At 36.5% G+C, this 24,762-nt stretch overlaps 1 protein-coding gene across 1 annotated transcript in view; it reads right to left on the reverse strand.

Annotated features, from left to right (window-relative positions):
* Nucleotides 1-24,762, reverse strand: part of ADAMTS6 (ADAM metallopeptidase with thrombospondin type 1 motif 6) — a 278,857-nt gene that overhangs the window by 71,181 nt on the left and 182,914 nt on the right. The window contains exons 12-14 of the mRNA XM_041767368.1: nucleotides 19,820-19,965; nucleotides 17,669-17,732; nucleotides 247-349 (exon numbers count right to left, since the gene is read on the reverse strand). Coding sequence (XP_041623302.1) covers nucleotides 247-349; nucleotides 17,669-17,732; nucleotides 19,820-19,965 — 313 coding nt within the window. The remainder of the gene's footprint in view (nucleotides 1-246; nucleotides 350-17,668; nucleotides 17,733-19,819; nucleotides 19,966-24,762) is intronic.

Consider the following 24,762-nt stretch of genomic DNA (forward strand, 5'->3'; position numbering starts at 1 on the left):
GACTTTTAAACTTTGTTATTATAGAATTAGGTTTTTATAAATGATTTCTGATCATTTTTACTAACATAAACTTTATTACAGGGAAACTTTATAGTACTGTAAGCATTTTTCTTGCTTTGATTTACAAACACTAATTTTTACTAGTATGTGTATGAATGTGTGTGTGTGTTTGTATGTATATATATATATTTTTATATTTGCAAAGGTCTCAAGCATGATGAAATGCTCTGCTAGGTTATACATTACCTCCAGTATAGGGTTTCCAGTTATAATATTTTCCACGGAAAGGCATATTGTCAAAGTCTGCACACTGTTTCTCTCGAAAATCTCGGGCCCCCAAAGGACATGGCTAAAATAAAATAAAATCATAAATGGTATGATTGTTGAAAAATACCAAAACTAAGGAACAATGTCCCTAAAATTAAAATTGCCTGAACTTGTCACATTAGCTCACTGACTGATGCTGTAGCTATATTTCTGGCATTTACTTTACTGTTCTACAACCAGTATTCAGACTGATGTGTCTGAATTGTAATCTTAGCCATAGAACAAACAACTGAAGTAATTTAAATGAAATTAAGTGTTAGACGGTTTCCTTAAAACTTTATACTCAGATACATGTCACAGTCCACTTTGTAATCAATCCATTTGGTACCTCCTTATAAACATACATAAACTAGATGAAGAGACTAAAACATTAAATTCCTTTTGGTAACATTATTTAAGGTCCAGTTGCCACAGCTACTCCCAGCTCTTTATTTTAAGAAATCAAGAGGCAGGTTTGTAACACAACATTCAGCACTATTAATTGTGGTTTGGATCCCTACTACTATGGCTGTTTACTGTCTAGTCTTGACAAAAACCATATTTTAAGATGTGGAATGAACTGGGCAAATGCTAGGCCTCAAGTCTAAACACCTTCAAATTCAAGGAATTTGGACTTACTAAGATTTACATTTAATCTATGAAACATCACAGAAAATAAAATACTAAATTGGTTCAAAACATGTGCAAGTGTTGGGTGGGGAGGAGAGAAAGATGTTGAGAGGGTGAAGAGAGGGTTGTTTGTTTTTAAAAGTTTGGAATGCTTCTTCTACCTGAATTTTTTTTTTATAAAGGAAAACCTTGCCAATGTAGTTAGGTCTAGATTCCAAATACCACAGGCCATCCTAATTCAATCTTTAAGTTCACAAAGAATTAAAAGTATAACATCTCAAGGGGTTTGAGCAATATGACCATTTGACTTATCTTTTAAGAGTCTGCAGTTGTAACGCCTCAAACAATCACTGCTTTTGATATATTGATGGAGAAAATATCCCACACATATATGGCAGAGCAAGACAGGTCAGTAGACAAAATTCTTAATTGTGAATAAATGATGAGTAGACTAAACTCTCAGAAATCATTCAAAGACTTTTTTTACTACCCTCCCTTGGATCTCTACATTCACTTTATGTAGTTTTCTAAGGTCAGTACGTTGTAAATGGTCCTTTGAAGCATGTACAAAAATAATAGATTACAATGTGCAAATAGTTGCATGTTCATCATTACTTCCTATATATTGGTTCAAATCTCTACTACATCAAGTCCAAAGTCTCAAATTCTTAAAGTATTTTACATTCTATTGTGAGCCCTGTATTTTAAAATCTTTTCTGCATGTTAAAACTTGACGCCACAATTTCAAACCTAATGATTCTGCTTGTCAAATCACCCTTACTTTTCTTTTAAAAAAAAGAAAAATAAACTATTTAGCATAGGTTACCTACAGCATACACCATGCTGGAAAGATACGCTTCCAGGGTGTTTTGTTTCACAGTGTGCTTTTTCTTTGGATCAAAAAAAAAGTCATTCTAACCATTTTCAGGGAATCCCACATGAGGATTAAAGTTGTCAGTGGCTTTGCCATGCATTGAGACTAGTTTTTAAGGAAACATCATCAATTAAAAAAAAATACAAGAAGTTTTATCTCTGACTACAAGTTTTCAAATAATATTTAAGTATTTGTAAAGCAACAACCACCCAAACATTCATCCAAGCATGGCTTTCAATCTAGTTGGAGAAACCAGACACAAATGGGAGAACTGTGGTGCCGTCTCAGGCAGTGAGTATACAACAGTTTGGTACAGGTGGCCTATCAGTGCCGTATAAAGGTAAAAGATCCATGTGTCACGTGATTGATGAGGGAAATATTTGTGGAGAAGGAAAATCTCAAGTAAACTACAATTATTATACAAATATTATAAATAATTATTTTATAATATTATAAATCATTATAGGAATTGAGCTCGCTGAGAAAGAATATTCTAGGGGGTTAAAACTATTAAGAATGAAGCCAAGTAAAGCCATGGGTAAAGGAAGAAGGTCATATGTTTGGAATAGTTGGAAAAAGGCCATCCTAGATGAAAGAAACTTATGACATCATAGGAAAAGATGACATTTTGTAGAAAACCACTGGTACATAAAAAAAAGCCCTGAACTAACCAACCTAGGCATCGTGAGGACTATTCACTTAAAGACAAAATCCCATTTTTTGGCTACCTTGTAATGAATCTCCAAAATACAGGTAAAGTAAAAAGTCTGACAGGAGGCTATTATTGTTTAATAAAGTACTTGGATTAGCATTTCATAAAATTTCTAATCTATACTCTTTCCTGTGATAACCACTCCTAGGGTCAGCATAATAAAATTATTAACAATGACAACAGCTACTTAGCATTTACTAAGCATTTGGCAAGTACGCACTCTGTGGCACACTATTCAGAGGCCTATTGTAGATGTATTATCTATTTAATCTCTTTCAACACCCTTAGGTAGTTGTAATTAATAATTCCTTTTACCGAGTACACTGGATGTAAGGACACTCCCTCTGCTGAATGGGAACTTCCTTTGAAGTCTAAGTGCTACAGAGACAGCACAAAGTTTTAGCTCTGTTAATATGGATAAAAGCTTAATAGGAATAACTTGAGTTCCTGTCATTTCAGCAGCAAGTTTCTTTTCTCCTTCAAGTTGCTTTTTCCTCATTCATAAAACAAGAGGGCTAAAAGCATAATTTTGGAGTATGAGAACATGGACTCAATTTTAACTTGGTCATTTATTTAATTCATGGCCTTTAGCAATTTAGTTTTCCAAGCCTCATCTATAAATGGGGGATAATAGTAGTATTCACCTCCTCTTGTGAACTGTTTAGCTCTGTAGCTGGCACAGGGGAGTCCTGAATAACTCTTAGCAGCTGTTCTGGTCGTGGGTCTAGGCATTCTTAGATTCATTCTCACTTTCTCCTGCTTTGCTCTGTATTTCAGGGGAACAAACTCTCCAAGCTCCATTTCCAGGCTTCTGTGCCTGCTGACTTCTGACAATGACTCAGGCAATGGAAGGCACTATTGGGAGAAGCCAGAGTCTTTCCCTTTCTTTCTCCCCACCTTAGCAGCATCATAGGCAGAAGCTGAATCTTTTTTGTGACTCCAACTTTAGGTAATAGCACCACACTTACCCCATCCCTCCACCCTCTGGCCCTATCCTATGGCTCTAGCTTCTGCTGTGTAATTCTAGCCTCTAGACTCTAATAAAACTACCTCCTTCCTTTGTCTCCCTGAGAGGAGTGGTGGCATCCTCCTGCTGATGCTGATCTATGGATGGGCTTGTCAGCCTCTTCCATCATTTGTGTAACCAATTTTTTTCATGAAATTCCCTCTATTTAAATATTCAGAGAGGCTTGTATTATTACAGTTGGAACTTAACTGATACGATAATCAAAAATAATAATGATGATGATGTTGACAAGGTATTCAGGAAACTAAATAGAGATTTATTTGTATGTATTATTTTTTGCAATTTATTGGTTAAGGGCAGAGATTAGCCAACTTTTTTTTTTTTAATTTTTATTTTTTATTTATGATAGTCACACACAGAGAGAGAGGCAGAGACACAGGCAGAGGGAGAAGCAGGCTCCATGCACCGGGAGCCCGATGTGGGATTCGATCCTGGATCTCCAGGATCCCGCCCTGGGCCAAAGGCAGGCGCTAAACCGCTGCGCCACCCAGGGATCCCTAGCCAACTTTTTTTTTGGTAAAGGGCCATATAATAAATATTTCAGACTTTGTGTGCCATATGGTCTTTGTTCCAATTCCTCAACTGTGGCAGTATAGTGTGAAAGAAGCCACAGACAATACATAAATGAACCATCAGGTCTGTGTTCCAATGAAAGTTTATTTACAAAAAGAGGTGCCGGGGACAACTTTGGCCCAGGAGGTGCAATTTGTCGACCCCTTGATTTAGAATGTTAACATAACAGATACACATGCCTAGCAGCACGTTGAATAATCAAACTCAGTGATTAACTTTTGAGTCAATACAGAATCATATACTTCTAAGAAATGTTAGGATGTAATCTAATTTGCATAAGATACTTCAGTTTCCTCTATAATTATCCCCTAAGTGGTCATGCGATCTATATAAACATCTATAGAAAAATCAAACACTTTTCAGGCAGCTGCAATTACTATCAGGCTCCTCCTTACTTTTTTTTTTTTTTTAAGATTTTATTTATTTATTCATGAGAGACACACACACAGAGAGAGAGAGGGAGAGAGAGAGAGAGAGAGGCAGAGACACAGGCAGAGGGAGAAACAGGCTCCATGCAGGGAGCCTGATGTGGGACTTGATTCGGGACTCCAGAATCATGCCCTGAGGCATGGCGCTAAACCACTGCGCCATCCAGGCATCCCTCACTTTACTTTTAACTCAAGTCTGTCTTCCTATAATTCTATAACCCAGGGGTCTTGTTCCTTTCTTTTGGATCTACACTGAACAATCTGATCCCTAAGTGAAAGGTATCTAGACCTTGATGGCTTTCCTATGGGCACATCATAACACCAAGAACTGTCCTTAAATATCTTTCTTCTATTCAGTAAATGTATATATTTGCTTATGTGTCACATAAGATGTAAGCTCTGGAGATAAAGCAATAAAATAGATTAGGTCCCTGCTTTCATGGAGCTCATTCTAGCTGGAGGTGAGAAAGAATTAAAATAAAGTAGGGAAAGGGGATAGATTGTAAGGTGGGAGGCAAGTTGTTTTAAAATAGTATGGCTGGAGAAATTCTCTCTAATAAGGCGGCCCTTCAGCAGAGCATAAAGAGAAATTGAAGGAGTTACTTACACATCCGTGAGGAGAATAAATAGGAAATAGAGGCCCTCAAACAGGAGTGTGTTAAGAATGTTCTTAGAATAACATGGAGGATGGAAAGGCTTAAGGAAACTGTAGAAGTCTTGATCCCATGCCTTTCTGTTTCTAGAATATATCAGCTGGTGTTCTGTTTTCTTGATTTCAATGTTTCCTTCTGTGAATGCTCTGAATATGTGTTGATCAGAAATTAACTCAGTAGGAGTTGTATATTCTCATTCCAAAGAATAAGAGTGTTCAAAGAAAAAAGTAATATCTTAAGGAAAAATTGCATAAAGTATATTTTTTGTTTTGCTTTTTAGGGAATAGTAGAGAGTGTAAGGAGTAATGCTTTTTAAATTGGTTAGAGGTAATAAATGCTGACACCATGCAAAAACTCTAAGAGAAAACAGTGGGCATAAGCAACCAATTTTTTATGTAAAGCCTGACAGGTTTTCAGCCTCCTAGTGTTAACACTAATCAAGCATCCTCTCCTTCTAAAAAGCAACCAGCAGGACCCCACATAAATCCAGAGGGCAAAGCTGCAGGTCTCAGCATTTTTAATCTTGGCATTTTCAAAGAAATAAAAAAAAAAAATAACACTAGCATCTTTATCAGCACTTTTCTTTTTTACAGAGATACATATTTTAGCACATTCCACAGACTATCTTATGCTTCCAATTACACCAATTGTTTAAAAGCATCTCCTTTTGACTAAACTTAATACTTTTTATTGGTACATAAACCTAGAAAAAAAAAAGATAATTCATTGGGGCATAAAAGTTGCTACAGAAAGAAATCTCAGCTTCCGCTGACAAACTTTGTAGTGGCATTTCTATTACTGGGGTTCTAATCCTGGTTTTGTCCCAAAGAATAGGGTGACCTTGGCAAGTCGCAGAAGCCCTTTGTGCCTTCTCTCTTTCATTTGTAAAATACACCCAAAATTCCATTTAACTTCAAGAGAAATACATCCCAAAATGTCTTGCAAATGAGGCAAATTCTGTAAATACTGTATTATGTCTTATGGACAATAAAGTGTGAGAAGAGAGCTGAGCGTGAAAATTCTTTTTCCCCTTTCCCATTCCTACCTTCTTCATAAAGGAGATAGGCAGGCCGGCAGGATTCAAGGATTTCCTACAGCCTCGGGGAAAATTGCAAAATGAGCAATACTGGCATTTTATTCTAGTTCTTTTCTCTTTTGCCCTTCTCATCTTCTGCTGCTTCTTCCTTTCTTGCTTCCACACTAAATGCACTTTTGCTCCTTCACTATTACACTAGGCCAAACTTCAACACTCCCTAAATTTAATTTCTTCTCCCTCTCCAGGATGGCAATATACTCTTAGTGGGCTACACCCTATTAGTTTCAGGAGCATAAGTGGAATTCAAATTCCAGCCCCTGATCTGCTTAGCAAGTGAAGAAAGGACATTTCTCTTTGGTCACCCAGACAGGCATCACTTTCTAAATCACACAACGCTACAGGTCTAACAAAGTCCTTGCTTCCACACCTTCTAAGTTGCAAACAAAAATCCTGATTTCCTAGTTATCAGGTATTATTATGTGATTTTTCTCGCCAAAGTTAAATGTAGTGTCCAATGAATCATTTCAACCAGTTTTGATTCAACCTTCTTAAGTTTTCTTTCCAAAATGGTTTCTGATTTTTTTTTGTATTTTCATTGTATACTTACTTTTAAAGAAAAAGAAACAAAAGCCTGATAAACCTATATTGTCCAGACCAAATAGAATCTAGCTGTCATATTTGATACCATAATCTTCTATGCAAGTTTTCAAACTTAAATCTATTTCTGTATAGCCCAAATTTAATTAAAGTGCTCTCTGTCCATAGTATAACCCTTTCCCGTAAGTCTATGAAAATATTAGGCAACAAATATTCACTTCGTAATTTTTAAAACATCCCTTTTAAAAACAAAGTAAACAAGCAAGCTCTGTTTTGTGCTTAAAAGCTAGTCCTTATTTTTCAAACATGATGCACACCATTAAATTCATACTAACCTAAAGATTAATGACACTTGTTCCTGTTACTTTTTTGCCATTATTATAAGAATATAATAGATATTATATATAGTATTCATAAAAAACCCAGTGTTTGATACATATCTATTTTCTAATAACTTGGGACAAGGATATAACACTGTTAATGGATCAACTCTGTACCTTGTTATCACTTACCCCACACCTCTCCCTGGGGGCAAGGTCTGTAGTTTCAGAATGTTCTCAGCTATCTGGTTCTGCTGCAGGGTAAGGTTAGACCGGAAGCAAGACAATGTCAAAGGTGACCACATTCAGAGAAGCTTACTTTACCCACCTCCCAAGGGCTCCGTCTGTGACAAGTACACTAAATTTGTACTCAGAAATTCTCAGAGGCCTGACTCAGTCCCTTCCATGGTACTAGCCTGCTGCTCAGCTTTAGTTCTTCATTTTAAAATACTTAAAAAAACAAAACAAAACAAAAAAACCCACTGTTCTTCCTCTTTATAAAAGTGATTTGAGGGCAGCCCCGGTGGCACAGCAGTTTAGCACCGCCTGAGGCCAGGGCATGATCCTGGAGACCTGGGATCCAGTCCCACGTCAGGCTCCCTGCATGGAACCTGCTTCTCCCTCTGCCTGTGTCTCTGCCTCTCTGTATCTCTCTGTCTCTCTCTTTCTTTGTCTCTCTCTGTCTCTCATGAATTAATAAATAAAATCTTTAAAAAAATAAAAAATACATAAAAGTGATTTGAAGATACAATGAGGTTATGAATGAAAAGTACTTGGTAATCTTTGTAATATACTTGGAGACAAAAATGTCTATATTAATAGCTATGCTGTATTAAATAAAGATTAAGTGTTAGGAAGTAGCACTGGATGTCCCTACATGTGTTACTTCTTTTAATTCTCAAACACCTCTGCAAGTTGGATATATTTATACTCTGTATAGGAGTTCCCTGAAGTTTAGTGAGATTAGGTATTTCCCCAAGACCAAATGGCAACAAGTGTTTCAGTCAACCTTCAACCTTAAGTCAATTGAATCCCAAACCCATGCTTTTTCCACGACTCTGTGACAATCCTGTCTTGAAATATAGGCTGCACTTCTCCAAAACCAAAGGAGTATCACCGCTTCATGACTGTAAGCAAGGTTTGAATAAGAAAAAAGTTGCAGAATAGTACGCCTCTCTAGAAAAGCTGATTGAGAAAACAGCTTGGTACTACACAACTATGCTTGCTTCACTTTTTGAACACACCACAGGTGACCTGGAAACCCTTCTGAGTCCATAATTTTTTATAGTTTTCATGTGTAAGATAAAGGAGGAAGTGCGATGTTTAAGATGAAGGCCAATATGACTTTCCATTCCAGCCTGAGTGAAGCTTAGGTATTTCACCAGAAGTTTTACCCTAGTTGTAGAGGCTGCTTTTAGGCAACAGACTTGAACAATGGAAGCCTGAGTAAGGCAGAGAGGCACACTCTCAACCCCTAGGCTGAATACAAACAGCTATTCTGGTAATCCACCTCAAAATATCCATGAGCCCTAGCTGACTTACATCTAGGTTACTTACATCTGGACGCAGGTACCAAATAGGAAAATCCCATATATTCCCACACTCCCTCTTTTTCCCTCTGTAACCGCAGCCCCAGCGCCCCCTGTCTCTGGACACACAGTCTCTGCTTTGCTATCTTGCCTGCCTCTCCCTTATGGTGCATTTGATCAATCTCTACCTCCCTTGTTCTGCCTTGGGTGAATTCTTTCCCAACCAGCGCTGCCAGCCTCCACCCACTCAGGTCACCCCACACTAGTCACATTGACAAGCAGACACACAAAAATCACAAATAACAGAGAACAGGAAAACCAACAAGGATTTTTTTTTCCCTTTGGTTTTGGAGAATAGCTAAGTAACAAAAGGAAATTCTTTTTTGGAAATGTAGAAATATCCTTTTTTAAGGCATTATGACTTCCATAAAATTCTGTTCTTCAAAGTCTCAAAGGGCCATGTCCATTATCTATTAGATTTGTTTATGATTCCAAATAATCTATCTAGTAGGATCTATCCAAGTAGATCCTACTTTAACAATGAGACCCAACTTCATCCAATTCTATTCTATTAAAAAAAAAAAAAAGCTCATGTTTTCTCAGTAGCTTCAAGATGAAAACCAGTTTAATTTGTTCTTGCTATAGCTAATGTCTTTATATGCTATACTGTCATGGAGACCATCATATGAACGTCAAAGAGTCCTTGTCTAGTTGCTTCTGAAGGCTTCTGAGAGTGACCGATGATGATTCAGGGAAGAAACTGCCTAACTCGTTCTAATGCGGACAATCAGCCTCCGAGTCTAACGTACGAATGAATACCTTTGGCTTCTAGGCTGATTAGGTTGCTGTTGAGACTGGTCAGGCCAATTTTACAGCTAGATACAATTTTCTGACTTATTTTTAAAGATTGAGAATCTTTTCTTTATAATTTGCATCTTCTAACTCTGGGGATTTTTTTCTTTGCAACTGGGGTCACTATCCCCTTTCAACTGGAGAGTTCTTGTCTTTGTACCATTCCTCTATTCTTCAAATGCCTATGGTGGGAATCAAATCAGCATCAGAGAGAAAGTATGGCTGTTGTGTTTTGGGGCTAGTCACTTTTGAAGACTACTTGGCCTACAAAGTTTCTCAGTTTTAATTTTTCCTCTAACTTAAGCAAAAAGAGTACTGTTAGCCTTGCATGTTTCAATCTGATTCATCAGTGTGGAGATCCCTGTAGGAGTACCAAAACTTCAAAATAGTAAAGTGTTCCTTTGTGATATATCTCCTTTTGTCAAAGCTACTAGACATTATGAAACTTAGAAGCGAGGGACGCCTTGGGGGGCTCAGTGGTTGAGTGCCTGTCTTTGGCTTAGGGCTTGATCCTGGGGTCCTGGAATCAAGTCCCATATCGGGCTCCTTGCAGAGAGCCTGCTTCTCCCTCTGCCTGTGTCTCTGCTTCTTTCTCTGTGTTTCTCATGAATAAATAAATAAAATCTTTAACAAAAAACCCCGCAAAACTAAGAAGTCATAGTGTTTGCCTGTTTACTCAGGCCTCTAAGAAACTTAGAGCAAAATGTGTGGTCCATCTTAATATGTAGAAGGAACTCATGATACACACTTAAGATAATGATCCCAATTTAATATTATTTTCTGTTCCCTTGGATTTTCTAATTTATTCTATTTTTCACTTAGGATTTTAATGAAGCTAACTCAACTCTAAACAAAGATTAATGGCTAATAATGATAAATAATTATGATATGTAAAAACATGAGAACTAAGAGGTAAACTATAGTACTAACTGTCCAATCACAGAAATGAGAAGTTCAAGATTGCTATACTACATGAGAAACTAATAGGCTATGAGGAATTGGTTGGAATGCAAGTAGGCTATCAAATACATGTAAATCAGACTACTATCTTCTAGATTTTCTTTTTTTTCTTTTGATAAAGAGAGTATGCATATGCCTGTGTGCTAGAGCACATGAAAGCTTGGGGAGGGGTTCGGGGAGGTGGGAGGAGAGGCAAAAGGAGAGAGAGAATCTTAAGTAGGTTCCACTCAGGCTCCATCCCAAGACCCTGAGATCATAACCTGAGCCAAAATCAAGAGTTGGGCACTCAATCAACTAAGCCTCCCAGGCACCCCAAAAATTTTCTATTTTTTATTATAATGTTCATTCTGAGCATAAGTAGCACAGAGCAAACCTCAAAGATTCATAAATGAGTGTTCCTGCCATTTGACCGCATAACATGCTCTCATTCCATGCAATGATTTGAAACTTCTTCCAGGATCATTTGAATTTACCCTTTATCCTCTTTTTAGGTCTCAAGAGAAGCTCTTGGATCACAAATGACAAGCAAAAAATGCTTATGAATTGTTTCCTAGTTTTTGACTGTCAAGATGATTTTAACTAATTGGAAAGATTTCTCTCAGATATTATTTACAGTGTCACTAAATATGATGTTCATAGTATTAAATGATTTTAAAATGCACTAACGTTGGAGACTGATCTGATGAAGATAAGTATACTCTGGAATCCCTTAAATTAGGGTAGCTCATACATAAGAGACATCCAGGCAATATGAGAAAAAATAGAACATTTAAACCCTTGTACATTTAGAAAAAAGCTCCAAGGTTAATTTAAAGAATACAAATACAATAGCCCTATAATGCTTCCACAGTAACACCCATTCTATGTTTACTGGAGCATACTGAAGTCTTTTTGCTTGCGTGACTCAATCTTAACTACAGTCGATTCACTCTTCATGATTTAACATTAAATTCTCTGTCTTATAGTCTATTTAATAGAAACATTTATTTACTTATTTTTTTTAAAGAGTTTATTTATTTATTCATGAGAGACACAGAGACATAGGCTGAGGGAGAAGCAGGCTCCTTGTAAGGAGCCCGACGTGAGACCCAATCCCAGATCCCAGCCAGGATCACGCCCTGGGCCAAAGGCAGAAGCTCAACTGCTGAGCCACCCAGGTGTCCCAATAGAAACTTTTAAAATAGATCCTTAAAATATAGGAGTTTCTACTTTAATATGACACATATGTTTTTGAAAAACCTCTTTCTGTAAAATCACACACTAAAAATAACAGGCATATGAGAAAAATAGTGTTAGAGGCAGACAAATCAGAGACAGGAGATATTAACTAAAACAATAACAATTCTAATAAAATACTAGCACGGTTTAAAAAATACATGGCAAATTCCTAACAAAGAAATACTGGAATAAACATAGGACTTTATTTTCCAAAAAGGAAAAAAAAAAGTGAAATAAGTTAATAACAAAGGGTTGTGGATGTTGAGTTATAGAGACAAAAGGCAGAAACGCATGACAGGGAGTTCTATGACAGAGCATGTGGCCAAACTGAGCCAAAACAAGAATGTGGGATGAATGGTTATCATATACACTACAATTTTCCTCTACTATTCAGCTGTGTCAGTGTAGTTTGACTTTAGCGCTGTATCACTTAGTGGCAAAAGTATGGCACAAAATGACTTGATCACTTATGAGCTAATTCATGTTGCAGAGGCCAAGTTGTAATAGAACAACTTATACCAAGACTCCAAATTAGCATATCTTTTCTAGATTTTTGTTGAAAGAATAAACATTTAAAATATCTCAGTAAGCCAACTCACTGCCTGGAAGGAGAAGAACTCTCAGAATGGGAAGAAAATATGGTTAAATTAATGGGTCTGGTACATAGCAAATGCTCAATAAATGTTAGCAGCAGCTATTACCACTACTACTTCTGTTGCTGCTCCTTCTACTAGTAAAGATGGAAACTAAAAGAGCTCTGAGCAGACATGTGTGGCATACCCAGGATCTATTACTCTCCACTTTATTGCTAACAGAATTGTGATTCTTGCCCACGAATCTACCTCTCAGGAAAGGTGACCTTAACCTCATTTTAGGGGCAAATCTGGATTAGTCTAAACCAATTATGGTAATCCCATTCTTTTTGCCCATGACTGGTTTAAAGTGGGTACATGGCCTCCAGGCCAATAAAACATGAATGAAGTCTGCCAAGAGAATAAGGGAGGAGCTTTGGGAAAAGCTTTCTGTATAGGTAGGAAAGAGACACAGTAATAGTTTATTTCTTCTCTTCTTTAGAATATTGTCAGGGCAAAGGTACTTTAGGTGCTCTGATGCTCCACTTACATTTTTGAATTCCCCTTTCTCAAAGAATGTAACCTTCAGGAATTTCCCTCACTATCTTGTCACTTACTTGCAGGTTTTAAAGTGATGTTTTAAAACATTCTTACCCAATAATTTTTAAAAGGAGTTCTGTCAGAATGACTTCTTCTATCATCACCAAAAAATGGAAATATTCTACATTTGTTTCCAAAATGATCTAATATGGATTTGTTTTGCGAATTTTATATAGAATATTTACAGTCTTCTTTATAACTATTATTTTTCTACTGCACAGCTAGACTGTATAACTCAGTGCTGTCCAATATGGTTGTCAGGAGCAACATGTGGCTATTCAAATTTAAATTAATTAAAATTAAAAGTGCTGCTTTTCATTTATATAGCCATATTTTTATTTTATTTATTTATTTATTTATTTATTTATTTATTTATTTATTTATTTATTTTTATTTTTTTTTTATTAAGTAGGCTCCATGCTCAGCATGGAACCCAATGCAGGGCCTGAATTTATGACCTTGAAATCGAGACCTGAGGTGAGATCAAGAGTCAGACACTTAACTGACTGAGCCAACCAGGTGCCCCCACATTAGCCATATTTCAAGTGCTCAATAACTAATTTGGCTAGTGGCTACCAAACTGGACAATGCATATATAGAACATCTCTATCAATCAAGAAAGTTCTTCTTGTACAGTGCAGCTAGATTATGTGTTCTGAAAGTTTAAATTTTCATATATTAGATTATGCTTTAAAAGTCCCCACTAGGCACACCTGGGTGGTTCAGTTGGTTAAGTGTATCATTGGTTTAGGTCATGATCCCAGGATCCAGGGATCAAGCCCCACATTGGGCTCCCTCCTCAGTGGGGAGTTTCCTTTCCCTCTCTCTCCTTGAAATAAATAAGTAAAAAAAAAATTTTTTTAAATAAAAGTCCCCACCTTATAAACTTATGCTCAGACAATTTTATTAACTTAGCATGAAAATAAGTTTCAGTGTGATAACTGAATTGTCTCATATTCTGAACAATGGAGTCTACATTTGTGAAAAAAAAATCTATTTCCATGACATAGTTATGTTAACTTTTCATGCTGAAAGCTGAAATAGAAGACAAAGCTAGCAACAGAAATGTCTACCCACCAATATAGCAAGTTCTACATTTTGAGCAACTAAAACAAAGTTCATGGGTAAAAAGCAACAAGCTTGATATGTCTATTACTTTTTTTCTTTTTATTTATCATATATTATGTGTATTATAGGACCTATTTTATTAAGGCCCAAAAATGTGCCTCTCCCCTCTAAGTATATAACAACAGAAACACGTGAATTTAAACACGGGGTTGGCTTTCTCACTCCTATCTAACACCATCTGACATACAGTAGTTATTTATTTATTCTACCCTTGTGTAATACTTCTATTCTGAAATTCACGCAATTCATCCAAATCACTATCTGGCTTCATCATTCCTACTAATCTTATCATGGTCATTTTCTCTCACTTATTACCTGATACCTGGTTCACAGTCACACTCTATATGCCAGGTTTTAACATCATCCTGAGTGACCTCAACAACTGCATAGAAGACTCCCCAGACTTGATGATCCCTGAACTCCTTCATGTCTGCCCAAGGCTAGGTATGCATTCCATTGGCCACACCGCAGCTTTGTCATCATTGAGAAAAGTCTCACTTGTCATATATGAAATTCAAGTACATGCCATTCTCTGATACTCACCCCTTCTATCTGTCTCACCTTGCTTTTCCTACTACATCAGTTCTTCACTTTTTATGTTTTTTTTTTTTTTTTAAGTTAGGCCCTTAATTTTCTCCTTTTAGCCCTCTTTAGACTCCACTGTCATCCCAATGCAGAGTGCATGGCTCAGCACTTCGGTCATTTCCATGAGTACCCTTAAATTCTTTCTGATCTGTTTATCTTTCTGTTGTAGTCTCAGCTTCATCCATTCTCCTCTAAAGTATAAATCTGAGGCTAAGTCTTTGCATGGTGTCTTACTACCTACAGGTATAGATCAGGCTGTTTAACTTAGAAGCCTTGCACTTAATTCTCCTTCTACCTGGAATGCTCTCATTGCCACTTTCTTCTCTTCTGGTCAGCTCTTATTTGCCCTTCATATCTTTACCTTCTTATGGGAAGAAATCCCTAAATCCTTAATTAGGCTATGTGCCCATTCTATGTGCTTTTATAGCATCCCATACTTATTCTATCAAGTCATACATTTATTACTCTGAGTGGTGATTTTCTGTACTTAACTGATTTCCCAGGAAATTATAAGATCCTTGAGACCAGATATTGTCTTTATCACTCTAGAACAGTCTGATATATAGCAGGCACTCAATTGTTTGTCGAGTGAATGAATAAATAATACTGGTAGCTTGAAATGATCATTGTAATTGAAGCTACATGTTATTACTTCAAGATGCAAGTTTAACATAAAAATAAATACAATCAATAAGCTACAGAGGATATTAGAAGTAGATATGGTGGGAAATAGAACAAGGTAAGGAAGATAAGGAGTCTTAGGGTTGTAGAGAGTAGGAAAGGTAACAATTTTAAAGGCAGTATCAGGCTAGGCCTCATTGAGAAGGTGACAGTTGAATAAAGGTGAGGTAAGAGAGTAAGCCATGTAAATATTTTAGGAGTAGAGTATATAAGGTAAAGGAAACAGACAATGCAAGAGCCCTAAGGTGGGAGCCTGCCTGGTATGTACAAGGAGACCTGTGTGGCGAGAGCAGGGTTACTGAGGAAGAAATAACAAGATATAAGTTCAGAAAACTAATGGAGGGCTAGATTGTGTAGTCTTTGCAGGCCTTTCTAAGGACTTTGGATTAAAGTAAAATGGAGCCACTGAAAGGTTTTGAGTAAAGGATATAATCAGATGCACTCTGCCTCATATATTGAGAACTGTAGGGAACAAGAGTAGGAATGGGAAATCCACTGAAAAAGCTCTTCAGAGTAATCCAGTGAAAAACAGAGTAGTAACAGTGGAGGCAGTGAGAAGTAGGCAGATCTAGGATATATCTCGAAGACAAAGCCAATGGAATTTCCTGAGGGATTGGATATGAGCTGTGAGAGAATGCAATCAAGAATGACTCAAAAGTTTTTGGCTTGAGGCAGAGAGAGTTGACATATGAGATGGGAAAAACTGTTGGAGGTACAGGTATATGAAATGTTTTAGAGATAACATTTGGACATATTAAATATTTGATGTCTATTAAGTCTAATCAATGGTAAAATATGAGTCAGGAATCCATGAAAGAAATATGAGCTAAAAATATAAATTTGGGGGTCAAATGACAGATGAATGCTATTGAAAGCAATGAAACTAGATGAGATCACCAAGGAAATGAATACTGATAGTGAGGAGTGCCTGGGTGGCTCAGTGGTAGAGTGTCTGCCTTTGGCTCAGGTCATGATCCTAGGTCATAGGTCCTAGGATTGAGTCTCACATCAGGCTCCCTGCGGGAAGCCTGCTTTTCTCTCTCCCTCTGTCTCTGCCTCTTTCTCTCTGTGTCTTTCATGAATAAATAAATCTTTTTTAAAAAAAAATGAATACTGGCACAAAAAATGGCCAATGACTAGGTCCTGGACACTCTAAGAAGTACGGGAAAACAGTTGGACCCAGCAAAGGAGAATAAGAAAAAACAAGTAGCATTAGAAAAGAACAACCAAAAAGTTGTAGTGTTATGGAAGCCTAGTGACTATCAACTAAGATGAACACTCAGAATTGACTATTGGATTAAGCAACATGGAAATTATTCATGACTTGACAAGAGCATTTTTTAGTAGAATGATAGAGGCAAAAATCTGACAGGAATGATTTAAGGAAAAAATCAGAAGAGGAATTGGATCTGGAAGTAAATATAACTCTTTTAAGGAATTTTGTTTCAAAATGAAGAAAAGAAATGGGAAAAGAACTGGCAGATGTTTTTGTTTTGTTTTGTTTTTAAGATAGGAGAAATAACAATATGTTTTCATGTTTACAGAAAAATCCAGAGGAGAAGATACTGGAAAAATATATATTTATGAAATAGCCAAGAATAAAGATAGGAATGGAGTGGGAGAGCATGACAGTGAGGAATACTGTCTAACAGTCTGATGACATGAAATGAAATGTGTAATTTGTAGGTAGGAGGGAAGAATGGTCTGAAAGAGGTAACAAGGTATAAAGAAAAGTCAATCCACTTCCACTCAAGAGCTAAGGGAGCCCTTTAGAGGGCTAAAGTTTATTATAAGTATCATTAGAGGACAGCCAGTTTCCATTAGAACAACAAAGTAAAGAGAAAGAAAATTCACAGACATCATGATATAAGGGATTTTGCTGCCAATGGATCATCAATTCCTAAGGGCACAGAAGAAAAGTTTCAGTAGCTGGGCAGAGATACGAAACAGAAGATGTGATATGTAGAACTTCATGGGATTGGATGGCAAGAGATGAGTAATGATGTGGGAATCTGGGGCTTCTTACAGTGGCAAAAACAAAATAATCCTATTTTATGGGCATGATAAGATAAATCTTATTTATCTCAGGAAAGATAGTGGTAGCATAGGGGTGAGTGTTGAGGGCCAAGTCATTCTGAGGGATCTATGATTCTCTCTTGCTACCTGTAAGGGAGATTGTATTTGCTCCTAGTGCTGGACCTTCCCCTTGTCCTCTATTGATGGAATTTTTGGAATGAGACCTGTTCCATTCACTACTAACAATTTAAAAAATTCATGTGACTTTCATACACATGGATTTATGACCAAATAGCTTAGAGTTTTAAAAATTTCCCTGCTCTAGGGGAAATGTAAGCTAATTTTTCAAAGCAAAGTTTGGTTTTACTTACATCTGTGTTACAGGAGCGATACCGTTTCCTTTCCCCAAGGCAATATTTTCCACCTCCTGAAGGTCTGAAAACACATTTTGTTTAACATGTGAATATATAGTATATATATTGAGAGAGTACATATATTGCTTGACCAAAACATATTAGCATTTATTTTAGGAAAATACAAAATTTGACATCTTTCTAGTTATTAAAATATTGTTAGCAATAATGATTATGGTTGTTGAACATAAAAACTAGGGCAGTTTGCTATGGATAACTTTATAAGACTTAATTGTCATGATTTATGTTCTTAAGAAAATTCAATTAAATAAATTTATTTTCTAATTATCATACTAAGTATGTGCTTACTTCAACACCATAAGTTTAAAAATCACTTACTTATAATGAAAAACCATTTGAATTGTATTCAATACAACACATAATCTGATGCTATCTGTTTATCAAGTAGGAAATGTTAAGTTTACTATTTTTTCCAGACTGGTAACGAAAGCATACTAAATAACTCTCTGGAAATAGCTTCAGTTCAAACTAAATAATACAGAAATGAATTTCTATCTCATTACGTGAAGTTTGAAAAATTACATCTAAATATCAGGGCTTTGCATTACATAAATACCGTGTAATACACTCAAATCAATGAAAAAATAAGATGTCCAAAATTTGATTACATAAATTCAAGTATTTAACATCAGGGAAAGCCATATGTTATCATTTGGGCGTGCTATTTTAAATGGAAAAAACTAACTTCTTTTTTTGAAAGAAGTCCAAGTCATTCTCTTATATTACTTATTATCACAGAGATTTATATTTTTGGTTACTAATTTACAGTAGCTTGCAGTTGAACTTAGGTAATTATTCTGTACTTGCTTGAAAAAGGTCAAGTGTAATTATAGTTTTGGCCCACTGGTAGTCAATGGAATAATTAGTTATATTTTGAATATACTTTGAATGCCAGTGAATAGTGATTCTAAAAAGGAAAAGGAATGGCCTGGCTTAAATCAGCTTGGGAGAAATGGTTTGGTCAGACAAAAACAAGGGCGTGGGGATGGTGGTAGCATGACTAGTTTATGAGTGGGTGACAGTGAGCTAGCTCTGTTTAGCAGAATGATAATAATGGAAAGAAAGCTGGAGCATGGAAACACAGAAAGAGTGCAAAGGGAAATAATTTCAAGCTAAAAAAAATTAAGAGATGAAAAGAGATGTGTAGAGAGGGGAACCAAAGAGGGATCCTGAGTTAAGAGGAGAAAAATAAAAAATTAAAGCTGACTATCTTTTACACCAGGAAGGGCGGGGGGGGGGGGGGGAAAGCAGAAGTGATAACGCTATTAGTTGAGAAAGAAGGGCTGCAACCTGAGCTCTAGACAAAAAGGGGGAGCACTTGATATGCAGGAGCTAAGGAGCAGTTTCCTCTCGGGGCGAATAGGAAGGTCCAACTGGGGGACTGGTTCACCTGTAACGGGCACTGGTGGGAGGGCGAGGCAATACAGGCTACCAAAGAATACTGATGGGGCTGGCCTTTTGCCAGGGGGGCTCTGACCGGAGAAAAAGAGTGGTGGGAGAGGAACAGTCCGACCTGCATAAAATAGTCATGGGGAGAAAAGTGGTGGCAACTCCGGAAGATGATTAATAGGGGCATGTGAATGGAAACTATTTTAACACATGGGCACTATTCTTTTCATTGTGATTTGTGATGCGAATCAAGGCATTTCAACCCTTGAAGTGCTCTCATTGGTCCTTTTAATACTAATGTAGCAGTAATAATTTTATGTGACATGTGAAAAGACCTTAGGTTTCCTGGGAATAATGGTAATGTAGCTAAGATCAGACCTGGATTCATCCATAATTCAGTAGTTTTTGGAGGAGGAAATCTATCTGATTATTACTAGATTAAAAGTCTGGCTACACCTGGGATAGATACACAATGCTTTTTTTTTTTTTTCTTTTTCTTTTATTTTTAGTTACACAGTGAGGGGGAAGGAAAAAAATAGTCTAACAAGGCTCTTCCACTTTCCTGTGCCTATTGCTTGTTCAGAAGACAAACACTTGGCTCACTAGTGAAACGTTTTTACAGATAACATGTGAAACCACAGCTTTGAATCATTTCCAACTGTGTCTTTTTGTTGGCTTCGGCTTACTTTAGCTACTTACGCTGGACTGTCACAGTGTCTTAGGGATGAGGAGACGCCTCCCCCGCAGGTCCTGCTGCACTCTCCCCATAGTGACCAGGGACCCCAGCCCCCATCTATGCTCTGGGGCCAAGTGCCAAAAGGAACACAATCTCCCTGATAACACCACTGCAAGATTTCACAGAAAACACAGAATTAGCTTTTAGGCAGATAGAGCTATCAGGTTAGAAACACATAAGGGTCCGGCAATGACCAATTATAGGCATTAGCATTCTCCAACAGATAACAGACGGAGGGTTCTTTAACTGTTTAGACAATGGCGAAGGTGCATGTGATTTGCAAATTATCTTTAGTTAGGCAAAGATTTATAAACCTCTAATATGTACCAGGAGTCTAGAAGACTTGATTTTACTTCCTTTTTTCTTATTTCTCTTCCTCCAGAATCCTAGTGTTTCTCATTAAAGAGACCTCAAAAGTCTTTTTTAGATATTTTAGCATTAAAAATTTTTTCTTTATATTCCACTATTATTAGACTCAAGGAATGATAACGCAATATGGAAAGTTCCCCAGTAAGGAATTTTTATGATGGTAATTGCTTTTACTTAAAAAAAAAAAGGCTGGTTGAGGCTACAATAGTAAAAGAATGTGTTGTGGCATTTCATCTACACGAGTCCTGCAGACATAATAAAAGTAATGCCAAGATACTAGGGACAGGGTACAAAAAACTCTTACATACGCTGACTAGCCATGTGTATAGTCCCTGCATGAACATGTGTATTGGAATTCTTTCAGCTTTACTCTGCAGTAAACCACACATACTGCATGGAAGTAGAAAGCCAGGAATAATTTATCGAGACACAGACATCACATAATCAGCTCATAACTCTAACATGATAAATCTTATTCACAGAATATGGTAAAAAAAAAGAAAAAAGAAAGAAAGCCTTTTTATTTTTTTTAAACCAAGCCTTTCTAGGCCTTTATTGGGGCATTTTTCTGAATTATCAAATTCTGACACACCATCCTGATGCTCTGAAAGTCATTCGTGTATATGAATAACAATAAGAAACATTTATTAGAGTTGAATAACTGGCAGCAATGTCAGATTGTTACATAAAATTCAACTTTATGTTAAAATGTAATGGTATTCTGACATTAGATGCTTAGAAAGTAATTTATTACACTACTTCCACATATCCAGTATTCTTTCACTTTTGACTATTTTCATGGCTACCACCTCGGATGAAACAGGCAAATGGAAGGTATAGCTTCTACTTGGCCTCTCTGCTTCTACTTTTTTTCTACCTATAATCAAACCCAGTCCTTAGTAAACATTCAGAGTGCTTTAAAAAAAAACAAAACATATTATCACATCATGTCACTTTTTTGTTTAAATGATTGCACTACTTCCCTACTTTCCTTAATTCTGGTCAGCAGTGGCCTTTGTGATCTGACCCCTGCCTCCTTCTCCAGTCTTATTCTCTCTTGCACAAATTGGTCCAGACCACTGGACTTCTTTCTTTTCCTCAGTACACTAAGTGTGTTCCCACTTTGGGGCATTTGCAATTGCTGGTCCTTCTGGGAATATTATTCTCTCAATTACTTATGTTACTGTTTTCTCATTATTCAGTCTCAATCAAGTGTCCTTTTATCAGAGATCTTTTCTTGACTGCCCTTATTCTGAAAAGGGTACTCCCCGTTACTTCCCACGCTCCCACTGCTAACTCCAGATGTAATAGAGATTACATCCTCCTGTGTTAGTTCCCTCTTAGCACTTACCATTATTTTAAATTACCCTGTTTATTTTTCAAATTACTTCTTTAGTAATTATCTCTTCTCAACAGTATATAACACCAAGAGATGCACGTATGGCTATTTATTTATTTTAAGAATTATGAACATAGCATCATACTCATTTTAGGCAATTCATCTATGCTTTGAAGGGCAAAATTCAGCAACAAATCTAAGTGCACAAATAATCAACTTATTCTAGCAAAATATATCCTGAGAAGCAGGATAGCATGATGGTTGAGAACTGAGACCTGAATAGAAACTGAGATGCTGAGTAAGTAATTTGACCTGTCTGCTCCTTAACTTCCTCTAAATAAAAAGCTAAATAATAATACAGCCTATAGCATGTGAGATTAAATAAAGATAATGTGAAGAACAGTACATAGGGAGTAGAAAGTTATCTGATACATGGAAAGAGTTCTGTAAATGTTAGTAACTGTTGGGTAAATTGCTTAAATTCTCTGGATCTCCATTTTCTTACCTATAAAATGGGAATAATAACACCATTCCTCTAGCAGGGCACATAAAGTGATTAGAACAATGGTAGTGTCATATTAGGCTTTTAGCAAAATTAGCTAATATCACTGTTAATATGGAATGCTCACATGTAGGAATGAGGCTTATGCAACTGCAGAGATCTAAATGTAGTGTGGACAGCATTTATAACCTTCCAAAATCCTGGAGAAAGCTAAGTTCCTGCCAGCCCTGGATGATGGTAAAGATACTGAATTCTTGGAAGGACACACAAATCTTCCAGAATGTGGAAAGCAATCAACAAGCACCCCTAGAAAGATAGGTTTCTCTCCACAGTAAATGATGCACATTTATCATCTCTTCCTATAGATGATGGCCCTGAGCATTTTTTAAAAAATTTCTTGTAAGAATTTTTAATACCCTTTATTTTAAAAAATTATCTAAACTAAAAAGACAAAACCAAAAATAGTTGGCCCATTCTCCAAACCCTGGCAACCACCAAACTGTCCTCTATTATCTATGAAACTGATTTTTAAAAATACATATATATTTAATTTAATACATTATATTAATAATATATATTAATAATCAATACATAGCATTATATAGCAATAATGTGCTATTTAAATTTAATTAAAATTTGAAATTTAGTTCTTCAAACCCAATGGCTACATTTCCAGAGCTCCAAAGCCACACGAGGTTAATGCCCAATATAGTGGACAGAGTAGATAAAGAACATTTCCATCATCACAGAATGTTCTATTAGAAATGTTGAATGTCTACAACAGCATCTAACATGTAGTAAAAAAACAACAAAAATTTATTGAACGAATGAGTACATTACTTAAACTACAGAATTCTGTGTTCTATTCTGGTTACTACAAGTAAGGAAAGAAATAGAGATACTGGAGGAAAAAAAAGTCAAATTCATCTTTGTTTCCATGGTAGTTGCATTCAGCCAATTTTCAGTATTTGTAACAAGATAAAAGAATTTTTATTTATTTTTAAGAGAAGTACTGGGGGGATCCTTGGGTGGCTCAGCAGTTCAGTGTCTGCCTTTGGCCCAGGGTGTGATCCTGGAGTCCTGGGATTGAGTCCCGAGTCGGGCTCCGGGCATGGAGCCTGCTTCTCCCTCTGCCTTGTGTCTCTGCCTCTCTCTCTCTCTCAATCTGTCTATCATGAATAAATAAATAAAAATCTAAAAAAAAAAAAAAGAGAGAGAAGTACTGGGTGATTATCATTTGTCCAAAAAAAATTAGGCAAGAGGGGGACTGAGGTGGCTCAGTCTTTTAACCATCTGCCTTGGGCTCAGATCATGATCTCAGGGTCCTAGGATTGAGTCTCACATCAGGCTCCCTGCTCAGCTGGTCCCTCTACGTGTGCTGTCAAATAAATAAATAAAATGTTTTTTAAAAAATTAGGCAAGAGAAAGTAAAAATTTGCCTATAAGGCAGAACATTCTTTTTTTTTTTTTTAAGATTTTATTTATTTATTCATGAGAGACACACAGAGAGAGAGGCAGAGACACAGGCAGAGGGAGAAGCAGGCTCCACTCAGGGAACCCGACGTGGGACTCGATCCCAGGTCTCCAGGATCGGGCCCCAGGCTGAAGGCAGCGCTAAACCACTGAGCCACCTGGGCTGCCCAAGGCAGAGCATTCTGACTTAAAGTCTAATAAATATTAAGGTAGGACATTGAGAAAGATAATTTAGTTTTATGAAAATTACCATGAAGGAAAAAATCTTTCTGTCCAAGGTGGTGAACCAGAGACAGTTGGCTGAACTGATAAAACAGTATCAACCCTGGGAGCAGGGCTACTGATAATAAAATACACTTGAGGGAGAGAATATTTTAGCTAACAGTTTATGGCTTACTTAGTTGATTTTGAAGACCACTATTTGTATATTGATATACCAATTGTGTTAGGACTTCACCTATACAAAAGTCACAATTTGGGCCAAATAATCTCCAGTTTCACATTTTTGTTATTACAAGTAGCTGTGTATAATATGTATGCCTGCACTTATTTTCCTATGGGAATAACTGAGCAATGTATTACTGACCAGCAATTACTGATTTTGTTCCCCATAGTTTCAATTAATGACAACACTTAAAAAAATTCCAAATCTTAAAATTTACCATTTCAAGTTGGAAATTTAGCATTATTGATGTAAAATACTATTAAAATTTGATTTTACATTTATTTTATACAATCACAGAGCTGCATCTAAAAGCTCAGAGAGACTTTGAAATTCATGTGGTCTAAGTGCTTCATTTTTTCATGGAAGAAACCAGAACCTTAAGGAGGCTGACTTGCCCAAAATCACTTACTGGCAGAAAAAGGATTATCTGTCCAAAAATACACAAAACTCAGTGGGGAAAAAAACAATGTAGGAGTAGGATTATGCATTTGAAGTATATTAGAGTATTAAAGTATACTGGACTATATTTACTTCATAAAATACAAAATAACACTGGAGATAAAAACTCTTAGTGTACTGCTACATGTTATTTCAGATTTCTTTGAGTATTCTTATAATTTATAGATAAGACTTTTTTTGCATTTTTCAGGGGACAGAGAAATGGTGAAGGCCATAAGAATATTGAATGACAAAAAAAAAAAGAATATTGAATGACATAGGTTCCAAAATATTTTATAACATTGTTATATATGTTTCTGGGATGCTCACAAAATGCAGT

This window comes from Vulpes lagopus, chromosome 8 (assembly GCF_018345385.1).
Source record: "Vulpes lagopus strain Blue_001 chromosome 8, ASM1834538v1, whole genome shotgun sequence".
Classification (NCBI taxonomy): Eukaryota; Metazoa; Chordata; class Mammalia; order Carnivora; family Canidae; genus Vulpes; species Vulpes lagopus.